Raw genomic sequence first — 27,966 nt, 5'->3', positions numbered from 1 at the left:
TGTCATTATGTCAGTTTTTGACTCTTTTAAAGCATAAAAATACCATATTATGTTTGCAGATATTTAAGAAACATGCTAAGTGAACATTCTTGTTTATCTGAAATCCAATGCTGAAGTCAGATATTCTGCTGTGAAAATGTGTTTTCCATGCCGGTCTTTGTTTTGGTCATTTTAACCTGCCCAATGCCAGTTTAGCCAATTATATTTCAGCACCCCGGGTTGCCTTAGTGGAACACAGTGCATTTCATTTATTCAGTCAGAAATGCTCTGAAAGCATGCGCTCGTGACTGAAATGCGACCTCTGGTGGACAGTAGCAGACTCTGAAATGAGACGCAGATTCAGTTCCACATGAGGTGATTATTAATTAGCAAATTATATAAATATTATGAGTGTAAACATTAGGTGAGCAGGTTACATTGTAATCGTGTGTCCAAACAACACGCAGTTGTTGAGCGCAGATACGCAGTTGTTGAGCAATTTGGCTGTTTGGACCAGACGAAACATGACAGAAATTTAAATACAGCCATTCAGAAACACAGAATAGTGCACTCAGTCACGAAATGGTAAAGTTTATGATCTATTTAGTACGTATTAACCCTCTTTAACATTATTAAATATAGATGCTGAATCACTGATATGTGTTAAAGTTCAATATCGAACGGTTTATTTTATTTTCAAGATCTGAGGTGAACTGTCTGCTGCTGCTTTCAGTAATATAGCAATAAATGCCATGTAAAACGGCATTCAAACTCACATTATTAGCATTTAACTCTGAATAAAGCACATGAGGTGCACTTGAGATGATCCTTGTCAGTTTTCTGCCGTTTACCTGTGAGAAATAGAAGCTGTTTCTAAAATATACATTTCAGGTTAGGACAAAAACTCCTATTAATATGGAAAATATTCCTTTTATCGGAGCCCTTTGCTTTTATTTAGAACACGGTTTAAATCACTCGCTCCTATCCTCAATCTGGCAACATGCGCTTGTGTTTGCTTGTGTGGTCCAGGTGTGCAATACCTAGTTCAAGCACTGGGCGTCAAACTCACATACTGCACCTTTAAAAAAAAAGAGGAGCATCGATATTGTAACGTATGCATCTCCAATGTAGTCACATCACAGGACTGTGGAGAAAAATTGAGTAAAATTGTTTCATTTGCATGTGTTTTTAAGGCCTGTGACTGTGTGAGTGACTGTAATTGACTGACTAATGGTGGCGTGCAACAAGGCATGACCTAAAGAAAAAGGTAAAAGTAGTGCAAAAACATGATAACTGGAAAAATCAAAAGCTGAATTCAGTGATTTTAGGTGATTTAGAAATCTTGTCCAGATACATTTTTTTTCAGTCCCAAAAAGAAGATAAGTCCAAGAAAAAGAGGATGTATGGTCTTCCTATGCTATTTAATATAGGATTGCTCTGCTAGACATACAGAAACATAACTCGACTCTGATTGGCTGAGCTGAGATGTAAATTAAATACTGTTTGCACTTTTCCTAAAGGGGAGGAGCTACTCGATATTCCGATATTCTGTCTTGATGTTTAAGTTGAAATTACACATCAAAGCTGCACATTTTAGGGCACTTCAGGGAACTTTGCAACCTTAAAATTTGTACAGTAAAGCAAACTAGAATTAATAAGTCACTTTTTCAAACTTTTCAAGGTTAAAAGTTGTCAGAAGAAAGATCAAGGTCCCATAATGCAATTCAAAAGCAGAAATAATAAAAAAATACATGGCTTTTTATATGACTGACTTATGGTGGCGTGCAACAAGGCATGGCCAAAAGAAGAGGGTAAAAGTAGTGCTAAAACACAATTTGTTGAGTGATGACTGAAGAAAGCAAAAGCCAAATTCTGTGATTTTAGGTGATTTAGAAATCCTGTCCAGATACATTTTTTCAGTCCCAAAAAGAAGATAAGTCCAGGAAAAAGAGGATGTATGGTTTTCCTATGCTATTTAATATATGATCTGTGACTGTTCCTGTGTTTCTAGTGCTGCGTGTTGCTCTGCTAGTTGTGACATTCAGAAACAGGTGGACTTTAGCTCGACTCTGATTGGCTGAGCTGAGATATAAATTAAATGCTGTTTGCTCTTTTCCTAAAGGGGGAGGAGCTACTCGATATGACCGACTTGTAGTGGCATACAACAAGACATGGCCTAAAGAAAAGGGTAAAAGTAGTGCAAAAGCACATACGATAATTGATGACTGAAGAAAGCACAAGCCTAATTCAGTGATTTTAGGTGATTTAGAAATATTGTCCAGATGCATTCTTTCATTCCCAAAAAGAAGATATGTCCAGGAAAAAAAGAGGACGTAAGGTTATCCAATGCTTTTTTATAGGGTCTTTTTTCTGTTTCTCTTTCTAGTGCTCATCTAGTTGCGACATGCAGAAATAGATGGACTTAAAAGTCAACATGAACCAGAAGCTGCAACTTTTTTTCGTATTGTGATGCAGTTCGTAGAGAAATGGTGGGCGTAGCTTGATTTTTCTACTGCAAGCTGATTGGATGTGGTAAAGTAGACATTTCATTCAGAAATATCTGGAAATAAAGTGTTTTAGAAGAGTTATTAACAGATTCCTCCTCCTTCACCATTTCTGTCAAAACTGACAGTTGGAGGGGCGTGGTTAAGTATGTTAGCCCATAGATATTTACATTAGATGTCGCCTATGCTATTGTTGTCTATTGGAAGGAATGCGTCAATAGAGCCGCCATTTTAGTACAGGGTAGTGCTGCTTTGAAATGAATGAGGGACCAAGGTGTAGTGGAGGACTGGCCATCCAAAGCCAGAGATATATACACATATATACAGTATATCTATGATCGGCAGTTTTCCTGATGGTCAGTATGCAAATATTTTTTTAAATTATGAAAATTATAATTTTACATCGCTTTTCTACATCGATGGATAAGTGACCACATGGGCATTCCTGACTAAGAGCGTGTGTTTGTGTGCATGAAATGTATTATCCTCCCTCCCTGTTAAATTTGATCTAATCCATGTCCTAAAACACACACCCTCTCCTACTTTCACTTTTTATTCTAAAAGAGGGAGCGATTCGTTTCTGGATGAATCCCTGTTATGAATGACTAGTTCACTAAGCCGACTATAATACAAGTTTCTGGAAGCATCTTGAAACTTGCATTATTGCAGCATCTTGTTGTCATATTGTATTTACATTGTTTGCTTATTTTATTAGCAAACAATGTAAACTGTTACAATGTTACAAAACTTGCATAAGCTGAGTATTTAGTGCGAGTTGGCTCTACTTTGCCTTATGGTCAGTAAGTGACTGTAATATCATCAATCCTTGAGTACAAAAGTTCGTAACATACAAAAACCTAAATCTTACTTATGAAAATTTCTGCCTTTATGCTTCGTTTTCTTTCTTCACTCATTACTACACCCATAAGCAGCGCTAAAGTCCAGCATCTTCACATTGGATTTAGTCTTGACTAGTGCGATTAAATGACATTTAGCCTGGGAGCACTGTACAAATGTGGCGAGGCTATTGACGCATGCTCAGGGTTCGTATGCGATATCTAGTGTATATATCTATGGCAATGTGAGCAAACAAAATCAGTAGAATTAGATTTAATAATTATCTATTATAATATATAATATCTATGATCTATTATACTAGATAATATTATATTATATTAATAATATAATATAATATAATATATATAATATAATATATTATAATTGGGTTTCATTTGTACTTTAAGCTCGACTCTGATTGGATACTCCTCCTGTTTTGATGTTTCAGTTGAAATTACACATCAAAGCTGCACATTTCAGGGCACTTCAGGGAACTCGGAATATTCCATGTTGCCTAGCAACCATAAAATTTGTACAGTAAGGCGAATTTGAATTGGAACAATTTCAGTGCGTCTTCTGTAGAAACTGAACACTTTGTTCAATTCTGCTCTAAAAGATTCAACTTATTTTATTGAGCTGAACATGTATTTTTATCTAGCAGACCTTTCTTTCCATGCGGCATTGAGCTTTTGAGATGGTTTTCTTTTTGTTTCGTGTCCTTGTGCGATGATGAATAAATTCCTGAGGCCGAGGTGCTTTATGAGCGTAACTCTGAAAACTCATCTCGAGTTTCGCATTTGTTTTCTTTCCTGAAGACACTCAATCAAACACAGACCAAATGGACTTCCTGGAAGCCTGAGGTAGAATTCAATTAGTCCTGTTTTTTTTATTATTATTTTTCTCCTGTGGTCCTGTGAGGCTGCTGATCAATGACAGCAGGAGTAGGAGGAAGAGGACAGGAAAGCGGAGCAGGAAGTGTTTCAGCGTTTATCACTAATGGAGTGTTTTGAGGAGCAGAGAACTGAGCAACAGTGGCTCAACAGTGTTTCACTGGAAAAGGTTTACAAGATCAATCATCGTAGCACGATTAATTAAAGCAAAAATGTGTTTAAAACAGGAAAAACGTCTATCTAGAGGAAAGCAGGGTATATGCAGGAATCCTAAAGCTAATTTCAATACCTTTTTAAGAACTTCACAGAATATAGTGACTTATAGACAAGTAGTAATACTTTAAAATCTATTCTGAATGTAACTGGCAGCCAGTGTAAAGACCTGAGGACAGGTGTGATGTGCTCTGATTTCTGAGGCCGTTACAGTAATCCACCCTGCTGCTGATAAAAGCATGAACAAGTTTCTCCAAGTCTTCACTGGAGACAAAGCATCTAATTCTAGCAATGTTTTTGAGATGATAGTATGCTGATTTACTAACTGCTTTGACATGACTACTGAAACTCAGATCTGACTCCAGAGTCACACCAAGATTCTTGACCTTATTTTTTGTTGTTTGACCTTTAGTGCTAAGGTACGCATTCACCTTGAGTACCTAATCCCTGTTCCCAAACGCAATCGCTTCAGTCTTCTCTTTATTTAACTAAAGAAAGTTTTGGCACATCCAACTGTTCATTTCATCAATGCATTGGCAGAGGGTGTCAATGGGGCTGTAGTCATTAGGCAGTAAGGCTATAGAGATCTGAGTGTCATCAGCATAGCTGTGGTAGGAGATTTGGTTCTTTCTCATTATTTGGCTCAGAGGGAGCATATAAAGGTTGAACAGGAGAGGTGCCAGAATTGAGCCTTGTGGGACTCCACATGTCATGGGTGTCCACCTTGTACTATGGTCACCTATACTGACATAGTAACCTCTCCCTTCAAGGTAAGATTGAACCATTTGAGAACAGAGCCAGACAGCCCAACACAGTTTTCCAGCCTATCCAGAAGTATGCTGTGAATAACAATGTCAAATGCAGCACTGAGCAGAGCGCATTCATGTAATGCTCATGAAAATGTGCACGAGCAGCATATATTTGAGAGCACATGAGAAGTTTTGTGCATTAAAAAAGAGGATTTGCATGCTTGTATTACGTGAATGAGCTCTTGCCTTATAATACTGCGCTCACAACATGTGTCATGGTAAAAACTTTAATGAAATGGATGGGCAAGAGTAGTTGGTGGTTCATTCTGCTGTGGCGACCCCTGATAAATCAGGGACTAAGCTGAGGGAAAATGAATAAATGAATGAATGTGGCCTCTCCAAAATCATGTATCCTCAAAACGCATTGAACGAAATGTCTGAAATATGCATATAAATGTTGCTATATGACGAAAGTTATGCTTACCTTCTGTCTCTGTCTCTCTCTGTCTGTCAGTCATGAGTGGGATTCTGAAGAGGAAGTTTGAGGAGGTGGAGGGAGCGTCTCCGTGCTCGTCTCTGCGGGAGTCTGAGGAGGAGGAGATCTCCAGCACTGAGAGCGGAGACAGCAGCGACAGCGTCAACCCGTCGGCTTCACACTTCACACACTCCACAGCAGTGGCAGCATCAGTGCAGACACACACGCTGCAGCGCACAGGTCAAACACACAACCTTGATACACTCCTAAAACAAAGACCTTAGTATTATTATGTATACAGTGCCTATAAAAAAAGATCATCATTCCCCTTTAAAATAATGACTTTATTTGTCATACAGCCTGAAGTCAAGGCCTAATCCCAATTCTATTTTGTACTCCTACCCCTTCCCTTGGCCCTTGAAACTGAGTGTGAAGGGGAAGGGCTTCAAAATGTACCCCCTAAGAAATGTGACAGCACTACAGCATGTGCACAGGTCATCATATGTCATAACGATCTCTTGTTTCATATGAGATTGACGATAGAGACTGCTGTAGTTATTCCAGTTGTGTTATTTTTTGGTATTTATCTTTAGGAAATCAAGTGCGATATGGCTGTATATGCGCAGTATCTCTGCTTGTTGCTGTATGTGGGCGGAGGTGAAGGGTGAGGAGGCTGGTCCAGTGCTGTTATTGTAGAAAAATCCCACGGCTTTCAGGGATTCAGATTCGAGAACCAGACAGAACTGTTTTGTGTGTGTATGTGTGTGTGTGTGTGTATATATATATATATATATATATATATATATATATATATATATATATATATATATATATATATTTACACAGAGTTGGGCAGTAGCGTCGCTACAAGTAGTGACACTACTAGCTTAACTACATTTCTCAGTAGCGTGGCGGTAGCGTCGCTACTTTCTAAATCAAATAGCTTTTCAGTAGCGAAGCTATTTTATTAGTCAAGTAGTGCAGTAGCGTCCACAAAGCTACATTTACCAATCGCAGATCAATAAGTGACGGCACCGACATTCATAGGGCTGTGAGGCCGGTGTCTAGCCGATGAAAGTAAATCCATATGATGGCGAGCATGAGGATTTCTTCTTCCAGTTTTACGGTGGTTGACAACAAACTTTTTGGTGCATTACTGCCACCTCTGGTCGGTGACGTCACCAACCAAATTGGGCTAACACGAAAAACTTGCTTGATGGAAAGATGACTGAGGGAGAGGAGTTATTTCTGAAGCAGGATTTTTCATGACCATACCTCGAGAAGTACATGTTATGATGCAATAAGTTAATTTCTGATGCTGTGCTCAAAAATACTTTAGTAATTTATAGTAAATACTTCTATAAATTACTGCATTATGTAGTGTAATTTATCAATGAAGAGTTGTAAATATATATACAATGTGCATAAAGCTTATGTCAAAATATTTCCCTTTACTATAAATTACTGTAGTACTTTAAATGTGTAACACCTGCTTTTATTGGATTTTTAGTTTTAGCTGTTATATATTATAACTTGTTTCTGTTTAGTGCAGCATATTATTTACAGTAAATAACTGAACTGAATTATGCCTCATATGTTTCATTGACAGTTTTATTGATCACTAAGATATGATTGACTTGGATTTAAGTTGCTTCGATCTAAAAATAAAAATTGTAAAAATAGCCTAGATGTAGCTAAGATACTTTTGCCATGTACCTTTTAGCTTAGCTTGCTACATTTCCCAGGGGGTAGCTTTTAGTGTAGTTAAGCTACATTTTAAGTTGAGTAGCTACTAGTTTAGCTCACTACATTTTTCAAGTAGCTTTCCCAAACACTGTGTGTATATAATATATATATATATATATATATATATATATATATATATATATATATATATATATATATATATATATATATATATATATATATATATATATATATATATTAAAGTGGACAAATAATAGTGACAAGTTAATTAATTCTACTTGGCTTATCTTGGCTTATTTTGAGACACAGTATATACTTTATATATATATATATATATATATATATATATATATATATATATATATATATATATATATACACACATATACATGTATATACACATATACACACATATACATACATTATATATATATATATATATATATATATATATATATATATATATATATATATATTCATTCATTCATTTTCTTTTCGGCTTAGTCCCTTTATTAATCTGGGGGCGCCACAGTGGAATGAACCGCCAACTCACCCAGCTCATGTTTTACGCATGTTTTACGCAGCGCAACCCATCTCTGGGAAACATCCATACACAGTCATTCACACTCATACACTACGGACAATTTAGCCTTCCCAATTCACCTGTACATGTCTTTGGACTGTGGGGGAAACCAGAGCACCCGGAGGAAACCCGCATGAATGCAGGAAGAACATGCAAACTCCACACAGAAACGCCAACTGACCCAGCTAAGGCTTGAACCAGCGACCTTCTTGCAGTGAGGCGACAGCACTACCTACTGCGCCACTGCGTCACCTAAATATAATATATAATATTATAATATATAATAACATGATAAATATTTTAAACATTATACTTTTAAATAAAGCCCATAGATATATACACTAGATATCGCATACAGACCCTGAGTCTTATTTTGACCTTGTAAAATTAAAATAATTATAAAATATTTATTTACTTAATGTAATAGTTTAGTAAACTAACTAACTAACTAACAAAGTGGCATAAACATGGTTTGTCCAGCTTTTAAAGCAGAGGATTGTGGGTCTGTGAGGGGGAAGATGGGAAACTGTGTTTCCCAGAGAAGTCCCGAGGGCAAAGACAAGCTCCAAATTGGTAGCAGAAAATAGAAAACGGCCCTCTGAAAGGAAAATTCATCACTGAGATTTGATATTGATCGTCATCATGCTGTCTGGAGGAGGCTTGAGAAAATATCCATCATGGCAGCGAAGGTAAAACATCTGGCCTCGCGCCGCTAACCATTAAAAAGCTGAAGCTGGAGCCGCTGTTTGACTTCACAATGAGACTGAGAGCATTAAAGAGCAGATCAGCTCACACAACACTTTTGGAAAAGATGCTTTTCTGCTGCTCTCGGTGTTTGAGAAGCTGCTGTAAAACTGCTGTAAAAGTGCTACATTAAGATACAAATAAAGGTTTATAAAATGGAACAACTTGGGGCGTATCTTAAAGATTACCATACAGTATATCTAATTAAAACTGTCTAAAACATGTCTGTCACATTTCACACCTAATTTGACAAAAACATGAAATTAAAAATCATAAAAATAGTTGGTTTTTTAAAAAATTGGTTTTGCAATGAGAGACTAAATTAAACTGGTAATATTGCATTGGAGATTGTTGACATTTTTATTTACTAAGGTATATTAAATACTTTAGAATATTTATTTTTCATTGTTAGTTCACATGAACTATTGTCATAATAAATATAAAAAGTTGAAATGCATCCAGATGTTTTACAGTAATGGGAATCTATAATGGAAATATTGTGAAAATACTGCCACAATATAAAATTAATCCAAATTTTTCATTCAAAATATATTTAGGTATCCCTCCCCCCTATAATTTTAGGGCTGGAAATTGTAATTGATGGATGGATGGATGGATGGATGGATAAATAGAATGTGTGTGTCTGAGAGTGTGTGTGTGTGTGTGTGTGCGTGTGTGTGCGTGTGTGTGTGTGTGGATAGATAGGCAATTAGGTAGATAGATAGATAGATAGATAGATAGATAGATAAATAAATAAATAAATGGATGGATTGATAAATGAATGGATGGATGGATAGACAAAAAAAATGGATGGATGGATGGATGGATGGATGGATGGATGGATGGATAAATCGATGGATGGATAGACTAAAAAATGGATGGATGGATGGATAAACTAAAAATGGATGGACGGATGGATGGATAGATAAAACATGGATGGATGGATGGATAGACTAAAAGATGGATGGATGGATGGATGGATGGATAAATCGATGGATAAATCGATGGATGGATAGACTAAAAATGGATGGATGGATGGATGGATGGATAGACTAAAAGATGGATGGATGGATGAATGGACGGACGGACAGATTAAAGGATGGTTGGATGGATGGATGGATAGATAAATGGATGGATGGATGGATGGATAGATAGACTAAAAGATGGATGGATGGATGGATGGATGGTAAACCGACTAAAAGATGGATGGAGGGACAGACTAAAAGATGGATGGATGGATGAACGGACGGATGGACGGACGGATAGACAGACAGACAGACAGACTGGCAGACAGGCAGACAGATACTGTAGACAGATAGATGGGTGGATGGATGAATAGATGGGTGAATTGACAGACTGAAGGATAGACGGACGGACGGACGGACAGACAGACAGACAGATAGATAGATGGATGGATAGACAGACGGACGGATAGATAGTATGTGAGTGTATTTGTGTGTATTTGTGTGTGTGTGTGTGTGTGTGTGTGTGTGTGTTCTCTGGGTGGGGAAGCGGCAGCAGCAGATGGTTCTTATTTGTCCTGTTTGTGTCAGACATGAAGGGAGCAGTGGGAGAGACTATCAGGGAAACTCCACTCTTGCGGAGGCCAAAACTGGGGAGATTTACACTGAGTACATTTACCATCCTCTAGAAATAGACAAACAATAGAAGCCAGAGACCCGTGGAGCACTGAGGAGACACTAGAGGCACACTGAGGACAAAAATAGACTAGCTGGAAAACACTCTACACATCAGCACATTTCAGAAATATCCACGAGCATTATAATTAACATTCATGTCCATTACAGGATCAAAGCCTAAACAGGCAGTTTCAAATAGTTATAAACATTATATATGGGGTATTTTGGCTGAAACTTTACATACACACTCTGGGGACATCAGAGACTTATATAATAATTTGTATCACTGAGTTACAAGCTGTTATAATATGCTGAAAGCATTATGTAAATAATATAGATATTATGTAATCAATATAACTTAATTCTAAGACAACAAACTCTGTCGGATGTCATTCCCTCGCTGCAAATGCTAGCTCTCCCGTTTTTTTTCTGCAGCCTTGCTGTGCGTGCATCCTGAATGTTTACAAACCGGTAATTTGTCTATAACTTCCATTTGGAGGTATCCTGGGTGCAGTGATACCTACTTGAAAAATGCAGGGTTCCACACAATTCCTGCATGTTGTCCCAACACAAATATGTTTTTACAAATTCAAGTGAATTGAACATAAAACAATTAAGTTTCCCAAAAAAACACAAGAACCGTGCTGTTTCAGCTCAATTTAAATTAGTAGTTTGAAAAAGAAAAAAAATATATATATTCTTGTGTATTGTGATGCAGTTCAATATTGTAATGTATTGTAATGTGTATCTATATAGCGCATTTATCATGTATGACCATACACTTAAAGTGCTTCACAATCATTAGGGGGGTCTCTCCACACCACCACCAGTATGCAGCATCCACTTGGATGATGTGACGGCAGCCACAGGACAACAGCGCCAGTGTGCTCACCACAAACCAGCTATAGGTGGAGTGAAGAGACAGTGATACAGCCAATTTGGTGGATGGGGATGAGTAAGGGCTGATGGAGGGAATTTGGCCAGGACACCGGAGTTACACCCCTACTCTTTTACGAGAAGTGCCATGGGATTTTTAACTGAGTCAGGACCTCGGTTTAACGTCTCATCCGAAAGATAGAATATTAATATCAATATAAATGCGAAAACAGTGGGCGTGGCTTGTTTTTTTGTACTGCGAGCTGATTGGATGTAAAGCAGGCATTTCATTCAGAAAAGGGTTTTAGGAGAGTTAAGGCTGATTTATACTTCTGCGTCAAGCGCACGTGTATGCTCCAGCGCAGCCTTCGCATGGTCGCATAGCCATGGCCGTCACCGACACGCACCTATGAAAAAAATGTAAACTACACGTCGCAACGACGCATAGCTCTGTGATTGCTCAGGTTGGTAGCTTTGACGAGTGTGGGCTGTCCTGAGAGACTGTGCTGGAGTGTGTGCTTACAAGTGTCAAGTCCTGTAAAGGAGCTCTAGATGGAAACTGTTGTTTCATGTTTGCCTTATGATTAAAGTTGTTGCATGTCTGCCAGTTCCCGCCTCTGAATGAGTGAGTTTGAGGTACTTGTAGCGTTCAGAAAAAACAAAACACCCATAAAGAAACTCGACACAGAACAACATAAAAATCTCACTGCCAGCTAGCGTTTCAGAAGTGTTATTGCAGAGCTACACAAACACCAAGTATAAATGCACGACTACGCACAAGATGCAGAAGTATAAACCAGCCTTTATTACAACCTAACAGACTCCTCCTCCTCACCATTTCTGTTTGTTGTCAAAACTGACAGCTGGAGGGGCGTGGTTACGTATGTTAGCCCCGCCCAATACCTCAGATAGATATTTTTTCTTAATGTCATGCACGGATTAATCGATCACCACAAAACTAGCAATGTGGACTTACAAAATCAATATGTGTTGCTAAAATCCTAGTCCAGAAATCCCTCAGACAAACAGGACAAATGTGCATCAGTGTGTCTCCAGCTGGATTAATTGATGTGTAATGTTATTTACCTGTGCTTGTGTATCAGCTTCCTCCATCCTGAAGCGGGAGAAGCGCATGAGGACGCGGCGGGTGCACTTCGAGAAGGTGACGGTGTATTACTTCAGCCGGCGGCAGGGCTTCACCAGCGTGCCCAGTCAGGGTGGCAGCACTCTGGGCATGTCCAGCAGACACAGCTGCATCCGCCAGTACACACTGGGAGAGTTCGCCATGGAGCAGGAGAGGATCCACAGAGACATGCTGAGAGACCACCTGAAGGAGGAGAAGCTTAACTCCATACGCCTGCGGGTCAGCAAACACTGGAAAATGATAATTCAATAATATATTTATATATAAACCTGTAATCATTGGCTTCCATTAGTTTTTCCTACTACACATGTCAATGGCTTCCAGTTTCTTACCTGGTTAAAGTGTTGTGACTTGTTTTGAAATTGTTTTCAGTTGACGAAGAACGGCTCCATGGAGTCTGAGGAGGCGAACGCTCTGACGCTGGACGACATCTCTGACGATGACCTGGACATTGATAACACAGAGGTGGACGAGTATTTCTTCCTCCAGCCACTGACCACTAAGAAGCGTCGCGCTCTGCTGCGCTCGTCCGGAGTCAAGAAGATCGATGTGGAGGAGAAACACGAGCTGCGGGCCATCAGGGTGTCCAGAGAAGACTGCGGCTGTGATTGTAGACTCTTCTGTGACCCCGAAACCTGCACATGCAGCCTCGCCGGCATCAAGTGTCAGGTGAGAAGAAAAGAGAACATACACACACTAACAGGTGAAGTCAGAATTATTAGCCACCCTGTTTATTATTTCCCAATTTCTGTTTAACGAAAAGACGATTTTTTCTAAACATAATAGTTTTAATAACTCATTTCTAATAACTGATTTATTTTATCTTTGCCATGATGACAGTAAATAATATTTGACTGGATAACAAGACACTTCTATACAGCTTAAAGTGACATTTAAAGACTTAACTAAGTTAACTAGGCAAACTCGGTTTGTTCCATAGACAATTGAAAATAATACTGCTTAAGGGGGCTAATAATATTGACCTTAAAATGGTTTTTAAAAAATTAAAAACTGCTTTTATTCCAGCCAAAATAAAACCAATAAGACGGTCTCCAGAAGAACAAATATTTTAGGAAATACTTCCTTAAATCATCCCAGATTTTTGGGGAAATTTTTGAAATAATCTTTTTGGAGAAAAAAATTAAAAATTCACAGGAGGGCTAATCATTTTGACTGTATATACTGTATATACAGTGGTGTGAAAAAGTGTTTGCTCTCTTACCAGTTTATTATTGTTTTGCATGTTTGTCACACTTTAATGTTTCAGATTCAAACTAATTTAAATAATAATCAAAGATATCAAGTAAACACATCAAGCAGTTTTAAATTAAAGTTGTTATTATTATGGGCATTGTTTTTATGGGGTGTTATATTATTAACAAAAGCGAAAACTACATAATCCTGTGTAAAAAAAAGTGTTAAAACATTACGCTTATCACACCTGAGATCAGTTTCTCCAGCCACACCCAGACCTGATTACCACCACACCTGTTCAAAATCAAGAAATCACTTAAAAGGGACCTACCTGACAAAGTGAAGTAGACCAAAAGTTCCTCAAAAGATAGACATCAATGTTAAGTAGACGAAAAGATCATCAAAAGCTAGACATCAATGTGAAGTAGACCGAAAGATCCTCAAAGGCTAGACGTCAAAGTGAAGTAGACCAAAAGATCATCAAAAGCTAGACATCAACGTAAAGTAGACCAAAAGATCCTTAAAAGTTAGATATCAATGTGAAGTAGACCGAAAGATCCTCAAAATCTAGACGTCAAAGCTAGGTATCAATGTAGACCAAAAGATCATCAAAAGGTAGGTATCAATGTAAAGTAGACCAAAAGATCCTCAAAAGCTAGGTATCAATGTAAAGTAGACCAAAAGATCCTCAAAAGGTAGACGACAATGTGAAGTAGACCAAAAGATCCTCATAAGCTAGGTATCAATGTAAAGTAGACCAAAAGATCCTCAAAAGCTAGGTATCAATGTAAAGTAGACCAAAAGATCCTAAAAAGGTAGGTATCAATGTAGACCAAAAGATCATCAAAAGGTAGACGACAATGTAAAGTAGACCAAAAGATCCTCAAAAGCTAGGTATCAATGTAAAGTAAACCCAAAGATCCTCAAAAGGTAGACGACAATTTAAAGTAGACCAAAAGATCCTCAAAAGCTAGGTATCAATGTAAAGTAGACCAAAAGATTCTCAAAAGGTAGACGACAATGTGAAGTAGACCAGAAGATCCTCAAAAGGTAGACGACAATGTGAAGTAGACCAGAAGATCCTCAAAAGGTAGGTATCAATGTAAAGTAGACCAAAAGATCCTCAAAAGCTAGGTATCAATGTAAAGTAGACCAAAAGATCCTCAAAAGCTAGGTATCAATGTAGACCAAAAGATCCTCAAAAGGTAGACAACAATGTGAAGTAGACCAAAAGATCTTCAAAAGGTAGACGACCATGTGAAGTAGACCAAAAGATCCTCAAAAGCTAGGTATCAATGTAAAGTAAAACAAAAGATCATCAAAAGCTAGACGTCAATGTAAAGTAGACCAAAAGATCCGCAAAAGCTAGACATCAACAATTAGAAGACCAAAATATCCGCAAAAAATATATAATACAACACAAAATATTGTAATATTTATTTGCACATAATAAATAATATTTTAAATTAATCAATTAATATATATAATAATAATAATAATTGCTAAATTAAAATGCGCTTTGTTAAATTTACAACTGCACAAGTTGATCATTAATCAATTTTAAGTTATATTTATTTTAAGGTGAACTACAACCTCAACAGGTTGTTGTTGGTTTTGTAAAACTCACCCAGCTGCTGCAAACACACAGGGAGCTGATTTGTGTTCCTCAGAGTTTCCATACTGCAGCCAAGCCTGTCAAAGCAAATGTAACATGGCAGACAAGCAAAAGTAATTAAGAGTAATTAAGTCTGGTTATAAAGTTTAATGGAGAAACAGTACGCTCTGATTATATTGATTTAGATGTCAGAAAGCAAACAGATGTACTTCCCATGGTACATCAGGTCTTCAGAAGAGAGGGAAGCTTTATTTACATTATACCTCTTCAGTATTGGGGAAGTTACTTCAAAAATGTATTTAATTACATCATTAAAATAGTCTGAAAATTAGTTATTTACTAATTACTTGACTGAGTACTATGAAAAATCCCTACATAAAATCCCTTTTAGCTATAAATATATATATATATATATATATATATATATACAGTATTATTTTACGTTATATCTATATTATACAAGCATAACAATTTTTAGTTAAAATTACAAATTACTAAATAAATAAAATTAAAAGTTAATGAATGTACATTGTAAAAAGAGATTAGTTGACTTTACTTTAGTATGCGAGTAAATCTATTGCCTTAAATTAATTAAGTTCTTTATAAATGAACTATGTGCATAATTATAAAAATTAAGTGTGCTGATATGTAGCGCAGCAGCACTCCAGGTGTCCCGAGTTCGAATCCTGGCTCACTCTCTCCCACTTTATTTTCCGTCATCCTACTGTCCTATCAGATAAAAGGCAAAAATGCCAAAATATATCTTAATTTAAATTTTTCTTCACATTGTTTACTCACCAGTACCAAGTTGAAATAGGTATGCCAAGTTATAAAACATCACTATTTGATAAGATAAGGTACACGAGCTGGATTCACTAGTCAGAGGTGCTAGAAACAGCACACTGAAGAACCTAAAAACACAGATTGTCATTATTTACTGGTGTGGACACAAATACAGTTATCGTTATATTTACATTTAGTAATTAGTAATGAGTTATATTTAAACTTAAATTTAGTTATCCTTGTGTACCAAACTTTAATTTTCAGCAGAGTAATTTAATAAAAGTAACTAGTTACTTAATGTAGTGACCAATTCAACACACGTGAAACGCCACTCGAACTTAGTTTGACTTGTGTTTAAATGATTTCCAATCCATTCATGAAAGGTTTTCTCCTTTTATTTACTTTTAATGCTCAAAATAAACTAAAAATTATGCAGTCCATGCTCAACGCATATAACAAACTTGGTCACTGCCCATGTGCATGCCCTCTCCTGAGCACAGTCAAAGCTGAACAACTGAACTGTATTTTTATACTATATTGATTTTCTATTTATTATTAATAATATTATTATTATTTTATTTAAATTTTTTTTCATAAGTCGTGTGTTGCAGACCTCTTGGCCAGGTCACCCTTGTAAATGAGATCTTGATCTCAATGGGTTTTTTATCTGGTTAAATAAAGAAACATATAAAGATGATGGCTGCGTCCGAAATCTCATAATTGCGTACTATATTATATGCTAAAAACAGTATGTGAGCAGAGTAGTGTGTCTGTATTCATAGAATTCTAAAATCAGTCGGCGAAAAGAGCTTTGATGACCTACTACTCTTGGCGAGATTCTGAAGTGTGCATCTGATACATGCTACGGTATCCCATAATGCCCCGTGAGTAAACTCATGAATGGGAGTGAAGCGACGCAACTGACGTGGGTAGGTCATGTGATCATGACAAAATAGTGGATGTAGTACGTCGGAGTTCCATGCATACTGCTCACAGACATACTGTTCATCTTATTCTTCACGTACGAGCGGGCGCAGCCATTTCAAGAGTTCCCACTTAGATATGCTTGGCGTATAAAGCAGGTTTGGCATGCTGTCCCGGGAGAGAACCCTGAGCTCGGAGATATTTGAGCCCAGAGCTCCCGCCCGGTCGATAAGCATATCAGGAGATCTGAGATCAGGTAGGTCTCGAGAGCTCCCCCTTTTAGAAAAGGGAGGAAAAGGAGGAGAAGGGGTGGAAGGGGGGATTCTTCCAAATGAAGATAAAACATTAGGGAGAAAATGATCCATTTATAGTAAACTAGGATCACTCTGATTGGATTATTACTGATTACAGATGAGTGGCCAGACGTGCTCAATCATATCACGTGCTCCTCTCGAAATTAGTTCATGAAACTTCACTTAAATCTTTTTAGCTCGAGACCACCGGTCTCCTTCCATTCATTTTTAGATGTTAAAAACAGCTCGTTATGCTGCTTGATGTTGCAAACTGATATTTTCTAATTAAATTAGTCTACTTGGTCTGTACTGTCACACAGACACTTGTTTGTAGAGCAAGTAGTTTGACTGTTTTCTGATGTTAATTATTCCTAGTCATTTCTCCCATATACGAAGTCTGAAGTTCACAGCAAAAACGAGTGCACTTCCGCATTGAAGAATAAGGTCAAAAGAACATACTACTCTAATAGCCGAGTAGTGCAAATGAATTCAAATGCAGTACCTGCTGAGTAGTAGGTGATTTCAGATGCAGCCAATGTCCTATCAGTGCGTCTCCCTCTGGCACTCTGACACAAAACCAATATAGGCCATTGGCGCCACCAAGTCCCCACCTCATATAGAGGACTCCTGCACTCAGAACAAACAAACACCTGATAAAGACAATACTAAGGCCCAATCCCAATTCTATTTTTGTACCTCTACCCCTTCCCCTTGGCCCTTCAAACCGAGTGTGAAGGGGAAGGGCTTTAAAATGTACCCCCTAAGAATTGGGACAGCACTACAGCACCTGCACAGGTCATCATATGTCATGGTGATCTCTTGCTTCATATGAGATCGATGATAGAGACTGCTGTAGTTATTCCAGTTGCTTTATTTTTTGGTATTTATCTTCAGGAAGTGACTGAAGGCATATATCATGTTATCATAATGATCTAGTGTGGCAATAAGATCATAACTGTACTGTGTATTTACACAGTGGCCATATTCATCTATGTAAATACACCAAAAACAACATTAACATTACAGCAGACACTGTAAAAAGCTCATTTCCAGCCGCTAGACTTTTCTGACAGGGGATTCGAGTGTCATTGAGTGTCAGAATGTTGTGGGACTGTTATACAGGAGTAATTGTTATGGTGCGTTTTGACGGTAAAACATGACGGTAAAACATGAACGCGGTTATGAATGTATTAAAATAGATTCTTGTAGATTCTTAATTGTAGCTGGTGTATTCTGGGAAATTTTCTTACTTCTTGGTTTCGAGTGTAGTCCTAAAAATATCCAATCAAAGAGCTATCTAGCCCCTCCCCTTAGCTCCTTTATGCTAAAAAGAATTGGGACACCCCTACCCCTTCACGGGAACGCGCAAAATGAGGGGTAGGGGTGTCCCAATTCTTTTTAGCATAAAGGAGCTAAGGGGAGGGGCTAGATAGCTCTTAGAATTGTCCCAATTCTAAGGGGAATGTAAGGGGAATGGCTAAGTGGTAGAATTGGGATTGGCCCTAAATAAAAATATATTTTAGAGACACTAATTAAGCAATAATATGGCTCTTACACTTAATTAAGTAGTTAGTTTAGTTTTATGACTAATTACACCCAACACTGTTTCTGCTCTGTGTGTGATTCAAACCATCCTCAAACTAGCCTGTGCTCAAGTGTTTTTGGATGTCCACAGGTGGACCGAATGTCTTTCCCTTGCGGCTGCACGAAAGAGGGCTGCAGCAACGCAGCCGGCAGGATTGAGTTCAATCCCATCCGAGTGCGGACTCACTTCCTGCACACCATCATGAAGCTGGAGCTGGAGAAGAGCCGCGAACAGCAGAACTCCGGCGCTGTGGCTGGAAACGGATTTCACAGCGATCCAATTGGACACTGCAGTCCGCTGGCGACAGGACAACACGCACTGGAGTACGCAATCCCGGATACAGTCCCACAGACCACCATCATGCACCTGCAGTCTGGAGACGACATGGACGAGGTCTTGGAGGAAGAAGAAGAAGAAGAGGAGGAGGATGAGGATGAAGAAGAGGAAGAAGATGAAGAGGATGATGAAGATGACGAAGACGATGATGATGAAGATGAAGATGAAAACAAAGACGACAGCAGCAGTTTGTGCAGCTTGTCCGATTCCAGCACGCAGAGTTTGGCCAATAGCGATTCTGAAGAGGAAGATGGGGATGAGGATGAAGATAAGGTGGAGGAGTTTGAAACAGGATTGGCCAATAGCGAAGTGGCTCCGCCCCCTTCTGTGATGCGTTACTCTGAGAATACGATCACGGCAGACAACCAAACAAACGGCAACTCCTACTTCATCAACTCCACCGCAGAGTACTACTCCATGGAGAATGTTACTCCACCCGTACTTTTGGCCTCCAACCAATCCAGTGAGACCTACATAGGCGACACTGTGTCTTATCAAGACAGGGTTAACGACTCAAATAGGGTCATGTCTCAGGGTCCCTTCAATGTGACCGCTGACCAATACGCGGACTATACCCAGCAGCCTGACCAGCCATATGCTAATCACCACTTGGCCGTGATTGGCTGTTGCACTCCAGAGCCAGAGAAAAGCGTCCAATCCAAAGGGAGCTTCCTCAGCCAATCGGGAGATATGAACCAGATGGAGTTTCAGAACTATCTGAACAACAATACACAGGATACGGGCTACAATGCCAATGGGAACTGTTTTGTAGCTGAGCAGCCAAAGGAGATGCCTCACAATCTGCCTGACGTTTCGCTAGCGGACACCGCGAAAGCAACTACTTTACTGGATGCTTTTCCCGAGCCCACTCCGGTTTAGATTCAACAAGCGACAGGCAAGAGAGTATAAAAGCAGCTTTCGATTCTGCACATCAATGTTTAACGTTTTGAGCGGGGGGTGGGAGGGGGTGGTCCAAAAAGATGTATTTTTACTGAACTTTGCAAAGAACAAAAAACTGCAAACTCAAAGCGTATGATAAGCTTCAGGTTGGAGGCATACTTTAGGCAAGTACGTCATTGCAAATGCTTCTAATTTCGCTAAACAAAGGATCTCATAATGACATTTTTGTGTTAATGCAATCTAAATAAATGCTAATTTGTGAAAACGGGAATGATGCGCACATGCATTATGTATTTCGTCTTTAGGCATAGTGTTTCTTTTTTAAGTCACAACGCCATCTACTGGCCTTACATGCAGAATGCAGCCTTTTCAGCCTGATCTCACGAAGAAACGTAACTATTTTATGTTTCGTCAGTTTAGAGGCAAATTCATGAGAATTTGTATGAGTTCAGTCTTATGAAAATGTACGCTTTTAAAAGGGAGCCATGGCACCCAACCCCACCCATAAACCCAACCATCATTGGGGGATGAGCAAATCGTACTAAATTGTACGAATGAGATCGCACGATTTTATACGAATTAGCCACTGAATCAAAAAGTTACTAATTGTCGTGAGATTGTGTTGGCCTTTTTAGTTATTTTTGCAGATTCATGTGTACTTTAATCATCTGTTTATGAAAGCGTTCAAAAATGCAAATAAAAAACGCCCATTTTTAATACACTGTCGCCATGTAAACATGAGCTTGAGTTTAGTCATTTGCATAAAACATGGGGATATTCCAAATAAGGCCTTAACCCACAACTTTTTACACTGTTAATTTCACCTTTAAAAAAACAAACAAAAACAGCGCACGCTCCGTAAACATACCATCCTCCGAACCAGTTTAATTTTTTAGTACAGCCAGATTAAAAATAGTTTTTCCCCTTAAATTTAGCTTAAATTATTACATTTATTGTCGAATGATGATTTGCTTTTAAAAACTTACGAGTTTGAATGCTTAGTGACGCTGACCCATAGTTTTGATGGCAAAACTAAAAAATATCGCCCCCTTCAGGCATGTTATCACCATAGCAGATATTTAAAAGGATAGTCTTTTTTAAGTCGCCATCTACTGGCCTGGCATGCAGAATGCAGCCTTTTTAGCCTGATCTCACAAGAAAACGCAACTATTTTATGTTCTGTCAGTTTAGTTGCTAATTTAGTACGAATTCATACAAGTTCAGTCATACAAAAATGTACAATTTTTAAAAGGAGGCGTGGCACCCAACCCCGCCTCTAAACCAAACCGTCATTAGGGGATGAGCAAATCATACTAAATTGTACAAATGAAAGTACGAATTCGTATGAATTAGCCATTAAATCAAAAAGTTACGAATTGCCGTGAGATTGTGTTGGCCTTTTCAGTTATTTTCGCAAATTCGTGTGTACTTTAATCATCTGTTTATGAAAGCTTTCAAAAATGCAAATGAAAAACACCCATTTTGCGCTTGAGTTTAGTCATTTGCATAAAACATGTGGAATTTCCAAATAAGGTCTTAACCCTCAAAATTTTTTTAACAGTTTTTTTTTTTCACCTTTAAAACAAACAAACAAAAACAGCGCATGCTTTCTAAACATACCGTTCTCCAAACCAGTTACATTTTTTAGTACACCCAGATTACAAATAGTTTTTTCCCTTAAATGTAGCTTAAATTTTATGCAATTTATTGGCAAATGATGGTTTGCTTATAAAAACTTTCCTTTCACGAGTTTGAATGCTTAGTGACGCTGACCCATAGTTTTGAATACAAAACTAAAAAATATTTCCCCCTTGAGGCTTGTTATCACCATAGCAGATATTTAAAGGGCCAGTTCACTCAGACATAAAAACTGTGATTTGCTCAGCTCAGTGTCATTCAAAAAGAATCTCCAAATACCATTTTTGTGTTAATGTAATCTACAAAATTGCAAATTTGCGCACATGCATTATGTGTTTGGTCTAAAGGCATGAGTGAGTACTTGACAACCAAAATTAACAGTGGTGGACTACAGAAAATCTTTTGCACAGCCATACGGTGTTTCTTTTTAAAGTCGCCATCTACTGGCCTGGCATGCAGAATGCAGCCTTTTTAGCCTGATCTCACAAGGAAACGCAACTATTTTACGTTTTGTCAGTTTAGTTGCTAATTTGTACGAATTCATACAAGTTCAGTCGTACGAAAATGTACAATTTTTAAAAGGAGGCGTGGCACCCAACCCCGCCCCTAAACTCAACCGTCATTGGGGGATGAGCAAATCATACTAAATTGAACGCCCATTTTTAGTAAACTGTCGTCATGTAAACATGAGCTTGAGTTTAGTCATTTGCATAAAACATGGGGAATTTCCAAATAAGGCTTTAACCCTCAACATTTTACAATGTTTATTTCACCTTTAAAAAACAAACAAAAACAACACACGCTATTCTAAACATGCCGTCCTCCAAACTAGCTCAAAAACATTTTTAGCACACCCAGGTTACAAACAGTTGTTATATTCTTACATTTAACTTAAATTGTATTATGTTAAAAAATACAATTGTATTAAATTGTATTTATTGATGGATGATTGTTTTGTTTAAAAATGTTCACAAGTGCAAATGCTTAGTGACGCTGACCCATAGTTTTAAAGGCAACATATCAAAAAAGGGAATTAGTTACCGCCATAGCAGATATTTAAAGAAACAGTTCACTCAGACATCAAAACTGGGGTTTGCCCAGCACAATGTCATTCAAAGCCTATGACGTTCTTTTTAATGCGGGATATAAAAGAAGATATTTTTAAACTAATAAACACTCAAAAGATGTTTCTTGAAAACCTCGGGAAGCATTTGCATTTACCTACTGGAATAAAGTATATTCCTGGCCTTAGGCTCGTGCAATGTTTCTTGTAATTTCAAAAGTTCTAGTTTTGAGCAGAAATGTGGATAGAACTTTTCTATGTATCTGTGTCAGTGGTGCAAAAAAAGAAAACAGAAAAAAGATCATTGCTGTTAGTGTTCTGAAGTAAGTGTATATCTAAATGTTTGATAAAAGCATGTTTTCTTTTGTTTTTTTAAGCTCTCATCGTTGGTTTATGGTTTTGTAAGAGTTTGATGTACTGTAAAAAGAGAAAATAATACTATTGCGTTTTCGTACACATTCTTCATGCTTTTAAAGAGTTGCTGAAAGCATGAAAACGGCTCTTAAAATGTGTGCTGTTCATTTGCCTTTGCTTACAAAACCAAAACCATGATATTTAAGTTGTGAACACGATACATTTCCTCAATATAATTGCACTTTTTTCCATTGGCTGAATTGTAACCAATCGTTACCTGAGCACTGAAGGGGGGGCTGGGGGGCTACCTGGTACCGTGCCATGACTATGGCTGTGTTCGGAATGGAATACTTGCATACTACTTTGTGAATACTGGATAGTATGCACTCTAGGTACTACCTAAATACCTCTTTAATATTTGGCAGTGGAAACAGTCGCTCAAATTACTCAAATGCACTGCACTTTTGGATACAGTATAGAAACACATACACTCCCTGACATAAGTCATGTCGTGGTAAGAGCAACAAATAATAACTTGACTTCTGGTTGATCATTTGGAAAAGTGGCAGAAGGTCGATTTTTCTGCTGAATCATCTGTTGAACTGCATCTCAATCATCACAGATATTGCAGAAGACCTATTGGAACCTGCATGGACTCAAGATTCTCACAGAAATCAGTCAAGTTTGGTGAAGGAAAAATCATAGTTTGGGGTTACATTCAGTATTGGGGCGTGCAAGAGATCTGCAGAGTGGATGGTAACATCAACAGCCTGAGGTATCAAGACATTTGTGCTGCCCATTACATTACAAACCACAGGAGAGGGCAAATTCTTCAGCAGGAGAGCGCTCCTCATACTTCAGCCTCCACATCTAGGTTCCTGAAAGCAAAGAAGGTCAAGGTGCTCCAGGATTGGCCAGCCCAGTCACCAGACATGAACATTATTGAGAATGTCTGGGGCAAGATGAAAGAGGAGGCGTTGAAGATGAATCCAAAGAATCTTGATGACCTCTGGGAGTCCTGCAAGAACGCTTTCTTTGCCATTCCAGATGACTTTATTAATCAGTGATTTGAGTCATTGCAGAGATGTATGGATGCAGTCCTCCAAGCTCATGATGGAGTCAGACACAATATTCATTCTGTTTCCACTGCAGCATGACTTTATATTCTATACTAGATATTATTTCTGTGACAGTGACAAGACTTTTGTCTAAGCAAAGTCAGACCTTACTGACCTAATGAAATAATTAAAAATCAAGGCATGATCATATTTTATTTTGGTAAAATAAGTGTAATCTAGAGGCCTTTGCCTTTCATATAAGCCACTTCTGATATCAAATGATCAACTAGAAGTCAAGTTATTATTTACTGTTTCTAAAACTTGGATAGGCGACAAGACTTTTGTCTGGTAGTGTAGTGCATACTAGTATGTTAGCATGCTATTCCGAACACAGCCTTAGATTATTTTTTATAACCTATCTCCAAGTTTGTAGGGCATACGTGAAGGTTTTTATTTTCCATGACACTAACAATGAATTAATCTATTTGTGTTTGCTTGAAAAAGACCGATAGGAGATGGAAAGTTTTAACTTTTTTCCAGAAAGATTTAACTTTTTAAGCCAGATGAAAATGCTCTTTGTCTTATGAAACTCTTTGGGATTATACAGGGATTTCTGATGAAATGCACTTTGACTGCGAGTTTAAAAAGTCTAACATACGAAAGAACTAATATAAGCTGTGCGATACTTTAAGTGTATCACACAACTGAAAGTATTGAATGGATGGGAACAGAAGTTTTCTCAATTTATAGCGAAAGGGATATTTTATGGCATGACGTGAGAATATTCTCTCAATATCTATTTTGAGGGGGGGAAATAACAGAATAATTAACATCATGATTATTTAATTTAGAAAATGATGAGCTATGACTGAACAAATCATTCTGAAGAGTAATTTGTTAAGTGCAATAGTTTATGTGAAACGCTGAAATAATTTCGCATCAGATTTCCTACCATTATAAAGGGGGCGTTCACGCAGAAATTAAATTTAGCTCTATTTGCTCACTCTCATCGATGTTGTTTGTGATAAAAATCTCTTTCAAAAGCACAGATGGGGTGTGTAAATAAAACCAGAGTAATAACTTTGTGTGAAATGCTACCTTAAAGCACTGACGAGTTTATAGAAGCCGTTTTTAGCGCACAAACATTATGATGCATCTGTCAGTTTGTTTCTCCTCTTGATGGATCGAGAGTCATTGTCCAATCGAGAATGTCCCTCAATAAACTCAAGTCAGGACAATCAAATGCCTTTTACGTCATCAACATTGTAGCGTGAATGAAAGAAGCGGATCCTTAAAGGTGAAGGGTGTCATTTAGCACTTCATTGATCTTAAAACTCTCTTTGAGCTGAACTGACATGAGTTATCATCAAAATAAGTGTCATGCAACAAAAAAATCTGAATTATGCAAAGTCGCGGTTATGAGAAAACAGTGATATTTATCAAACAAGGGATTAAATTGAAATGAAAAATAAGGATTGTGACATCAAAAGTTGAAAGTGACACAATGTGAAAATTCTGGTCATTTCTTGACAGCAGGAACATACATTGAGAACAATATTTAAGTAGCATTGTTAAGATCTGGCTAGTTTACATTTTCTATTTATATAAAACGTTTATTAACTTGCAATGTCCCTATCTTACAAGTAAATCATTTTAAACCTAAAATGTTAAGGAAAATGTTTAAATTATTCTAAAAAAAAAAAAAAAAGAAGGAAGGAAGGAAGGAAGGAACGTAGGAACGAAGGAAGAAAGAAAGAAAGAAAGGAAGGAAGGAAGGAAGGAAGGAAGGAAGGTAGGAAGGAAGGAAGGAAGGAAGGAAGGAAGGAAGGAAGGAAGGAAGGAAAGAAAAAAAAGAAAAATACAGCATTGCATCAAACTTTTGCAAGTCATTTGAATAAACAGCTATAACACTTTTATTACACAGTTATTGATGAAACTTTATAATAAAATTTATTTTATTTATAATTTGAAGTTTTTTTTATTAAAGGTCTGATTTTGTACAAGGAAAAAAAGACAAAATGTGCAAAGAAAAAGTTTAAATTATGCTAAAAAATAAAACATTGCAACTAAATTTGGACAGTAATTTTAGTAAAACTGTGGTTATACAAATGGAAAGCAATCCGCAATAAATAAAGAAATAAAAACAAACAAACAAACAAATAGTTATTACACGGTTATTACTAGCACTGTCTCTATGATAAAATTGCAATTCTAATTTGAATTCAATTTTGTATTCGTATAAAATCAAACAAGTAAAACATTTAAATAGAAACTGACAAAAATATACAAGGAAAAGTTTCAATTCTGACAAAACATATAACACTGCGGCAAAATTTTACAAGTCATTTAATAAAACTGTGGTTAAACAAATGGAAAGCATTGCACAATAAATAAATAGTTATTGCACAATTAATACTGGCACTCTCTCAATAATAACGACATTATTTCATTTTTAATTTTAAGCTTATTTTTAATAAAGGACTGATTTTGTAATCGCATAAAATGTTCACTAGCTTGCAATGTCCCTATCAAACAAGTAAACCATTTTAACTGAAATTGACAAAAATGTACAAGGATAGTTTCAATTATTCTAAGATGAGTGATTTTAGTAAAACAGTGCAATAAATGGAAAGCAACACACAATAAATAAACAAATAAATAAATATTACACAGTTATTACACTAGTTATTACTGACACTTTCTCTATATTACAATCTTTATTGTACGGTTATTTTATCATTGTTTTAGGGTAAAGATTTATCTCATCATTTTCTCCTTTTGTTTCTTTCCACTTCTTGATGTCACAAGAGCTTTTCTGTGTCTCGTAATTAAGTCTTTTATTTATCAAAATTTGTGAACACACTAAAAAGAAACCCCTTAAAATCCATAGCAAAGGCCTGTCAGAAAAGCACACTTCACCTTTACAGATCAAACCAATGAAGAAAGTGGAAGTGTTTTGGGCAGTCTGAACACACTGAATGTTGTGATGGGAATCTGGATCGCTGCCTTGGCTTTAATGACCAGTGGTTTACTTCAATGAGAATGCCTTCATTTTCTGAATCTTCTTTTGCCATTGTTTCAGATTCTACAAAGACAGAAGTCACACTGTGTTCTTTTGCCTTTTACAATTTATTTACTGGAAGTGGTTCCAGATTTGTTTTTAATTCACCTTTTGACTTACACACACACACACACACACGCACACACACACACACACACACACAGTGCTGGTGCAACAGACCTCAGTCTTTTGATGCATTATGGAATATGAAGGACATGTGTACAGATGTAATGTTCTGCAGCGGGACCGGATGAACTGGCAGCAAACACTCGTCATATCATGTTACCAGTTAGAATCGCAGTTCTCGTTCTGTTTTCAGTATTTCTTATGAATGATCTATTATAATGTGTATTTATTGTGAGTTCCTTCAGCGGTATGTATTGAATAAAAACTCTCTTTGTTAAATCGCTCCTTCTTGGCTCAGAAATCTGTGAGTGCGAAGAGGTATTTTAGGACAAACTCGGATGGATGGATGGATGGATGGACGGACGGATAGGTGGATGGACGGGCGGTTGGACGGGCGGATAGATGGGTGGGTGGGTAGGTGATTGGATAGATGGATAGACGGATGGGCGGCTGGATGGATGAATGGATGGGCAGATAGATGGTTGGGTGGGTGGGTGATTGGATCGATGGATGGACTGATGGATGGACGAATGGATGGGCAGATAGATGGATGGGTGGGTGGGTGATGGATCAATGGTTGGACAGATGGGTGGATGGATGGGCAGATAGATGGATGGGTGGATGGACAGATGGGCGGATGGATGGATAGATGGACAGATGGGCGGATGGATGGGTAGATAGATGGATGGACAGGT

General features: G+C 37.6%; 1 protein-coding gene across 1 annotated transcript; it reads left to right on the top strand.

The window, feature by feature from the left end:
- Positions 1–5,688: 5,688 nt before the first annotated feature.
- Positions 5,689–25,749, top strand: csrnp3 (cysteine-serine-rich nuclear protein 3). The gene is made up of 4 exons (XM_056466057.1): positions 5,689–5,887; positions 12,301–12,560; positions 12,714–13,010; positions 18,826–25,749. Exons 1-4 carry the CDS (start codon positions 5,689–5,691, stop codon positions 19,948–19,950), a joined length of 1,881 nt encoding a protein of 626 aa, XP_056322032.1. The 3' UTR covers positions 19,951–25,749.
- Positions 25,750–27,966: the final 2,217 nt, after the last annotated feature.

This window comes from Danio aesculapii, chromosome 9 (assembly GCF_903798145.1).
Source record: "Danio aesculapii chromosome 9, fDanAes4.1, whole genome shotgun sequence".
NCBI classification, from domain to species: Eukaryota; Metazoa; Chordata; class Actinopteri; order Cypriniformes; family Danionidae; genus Danio; species Danio aesculapii.
This window is presented reverse-complemented; position numbering and strand designations above follow the sequence as displayed.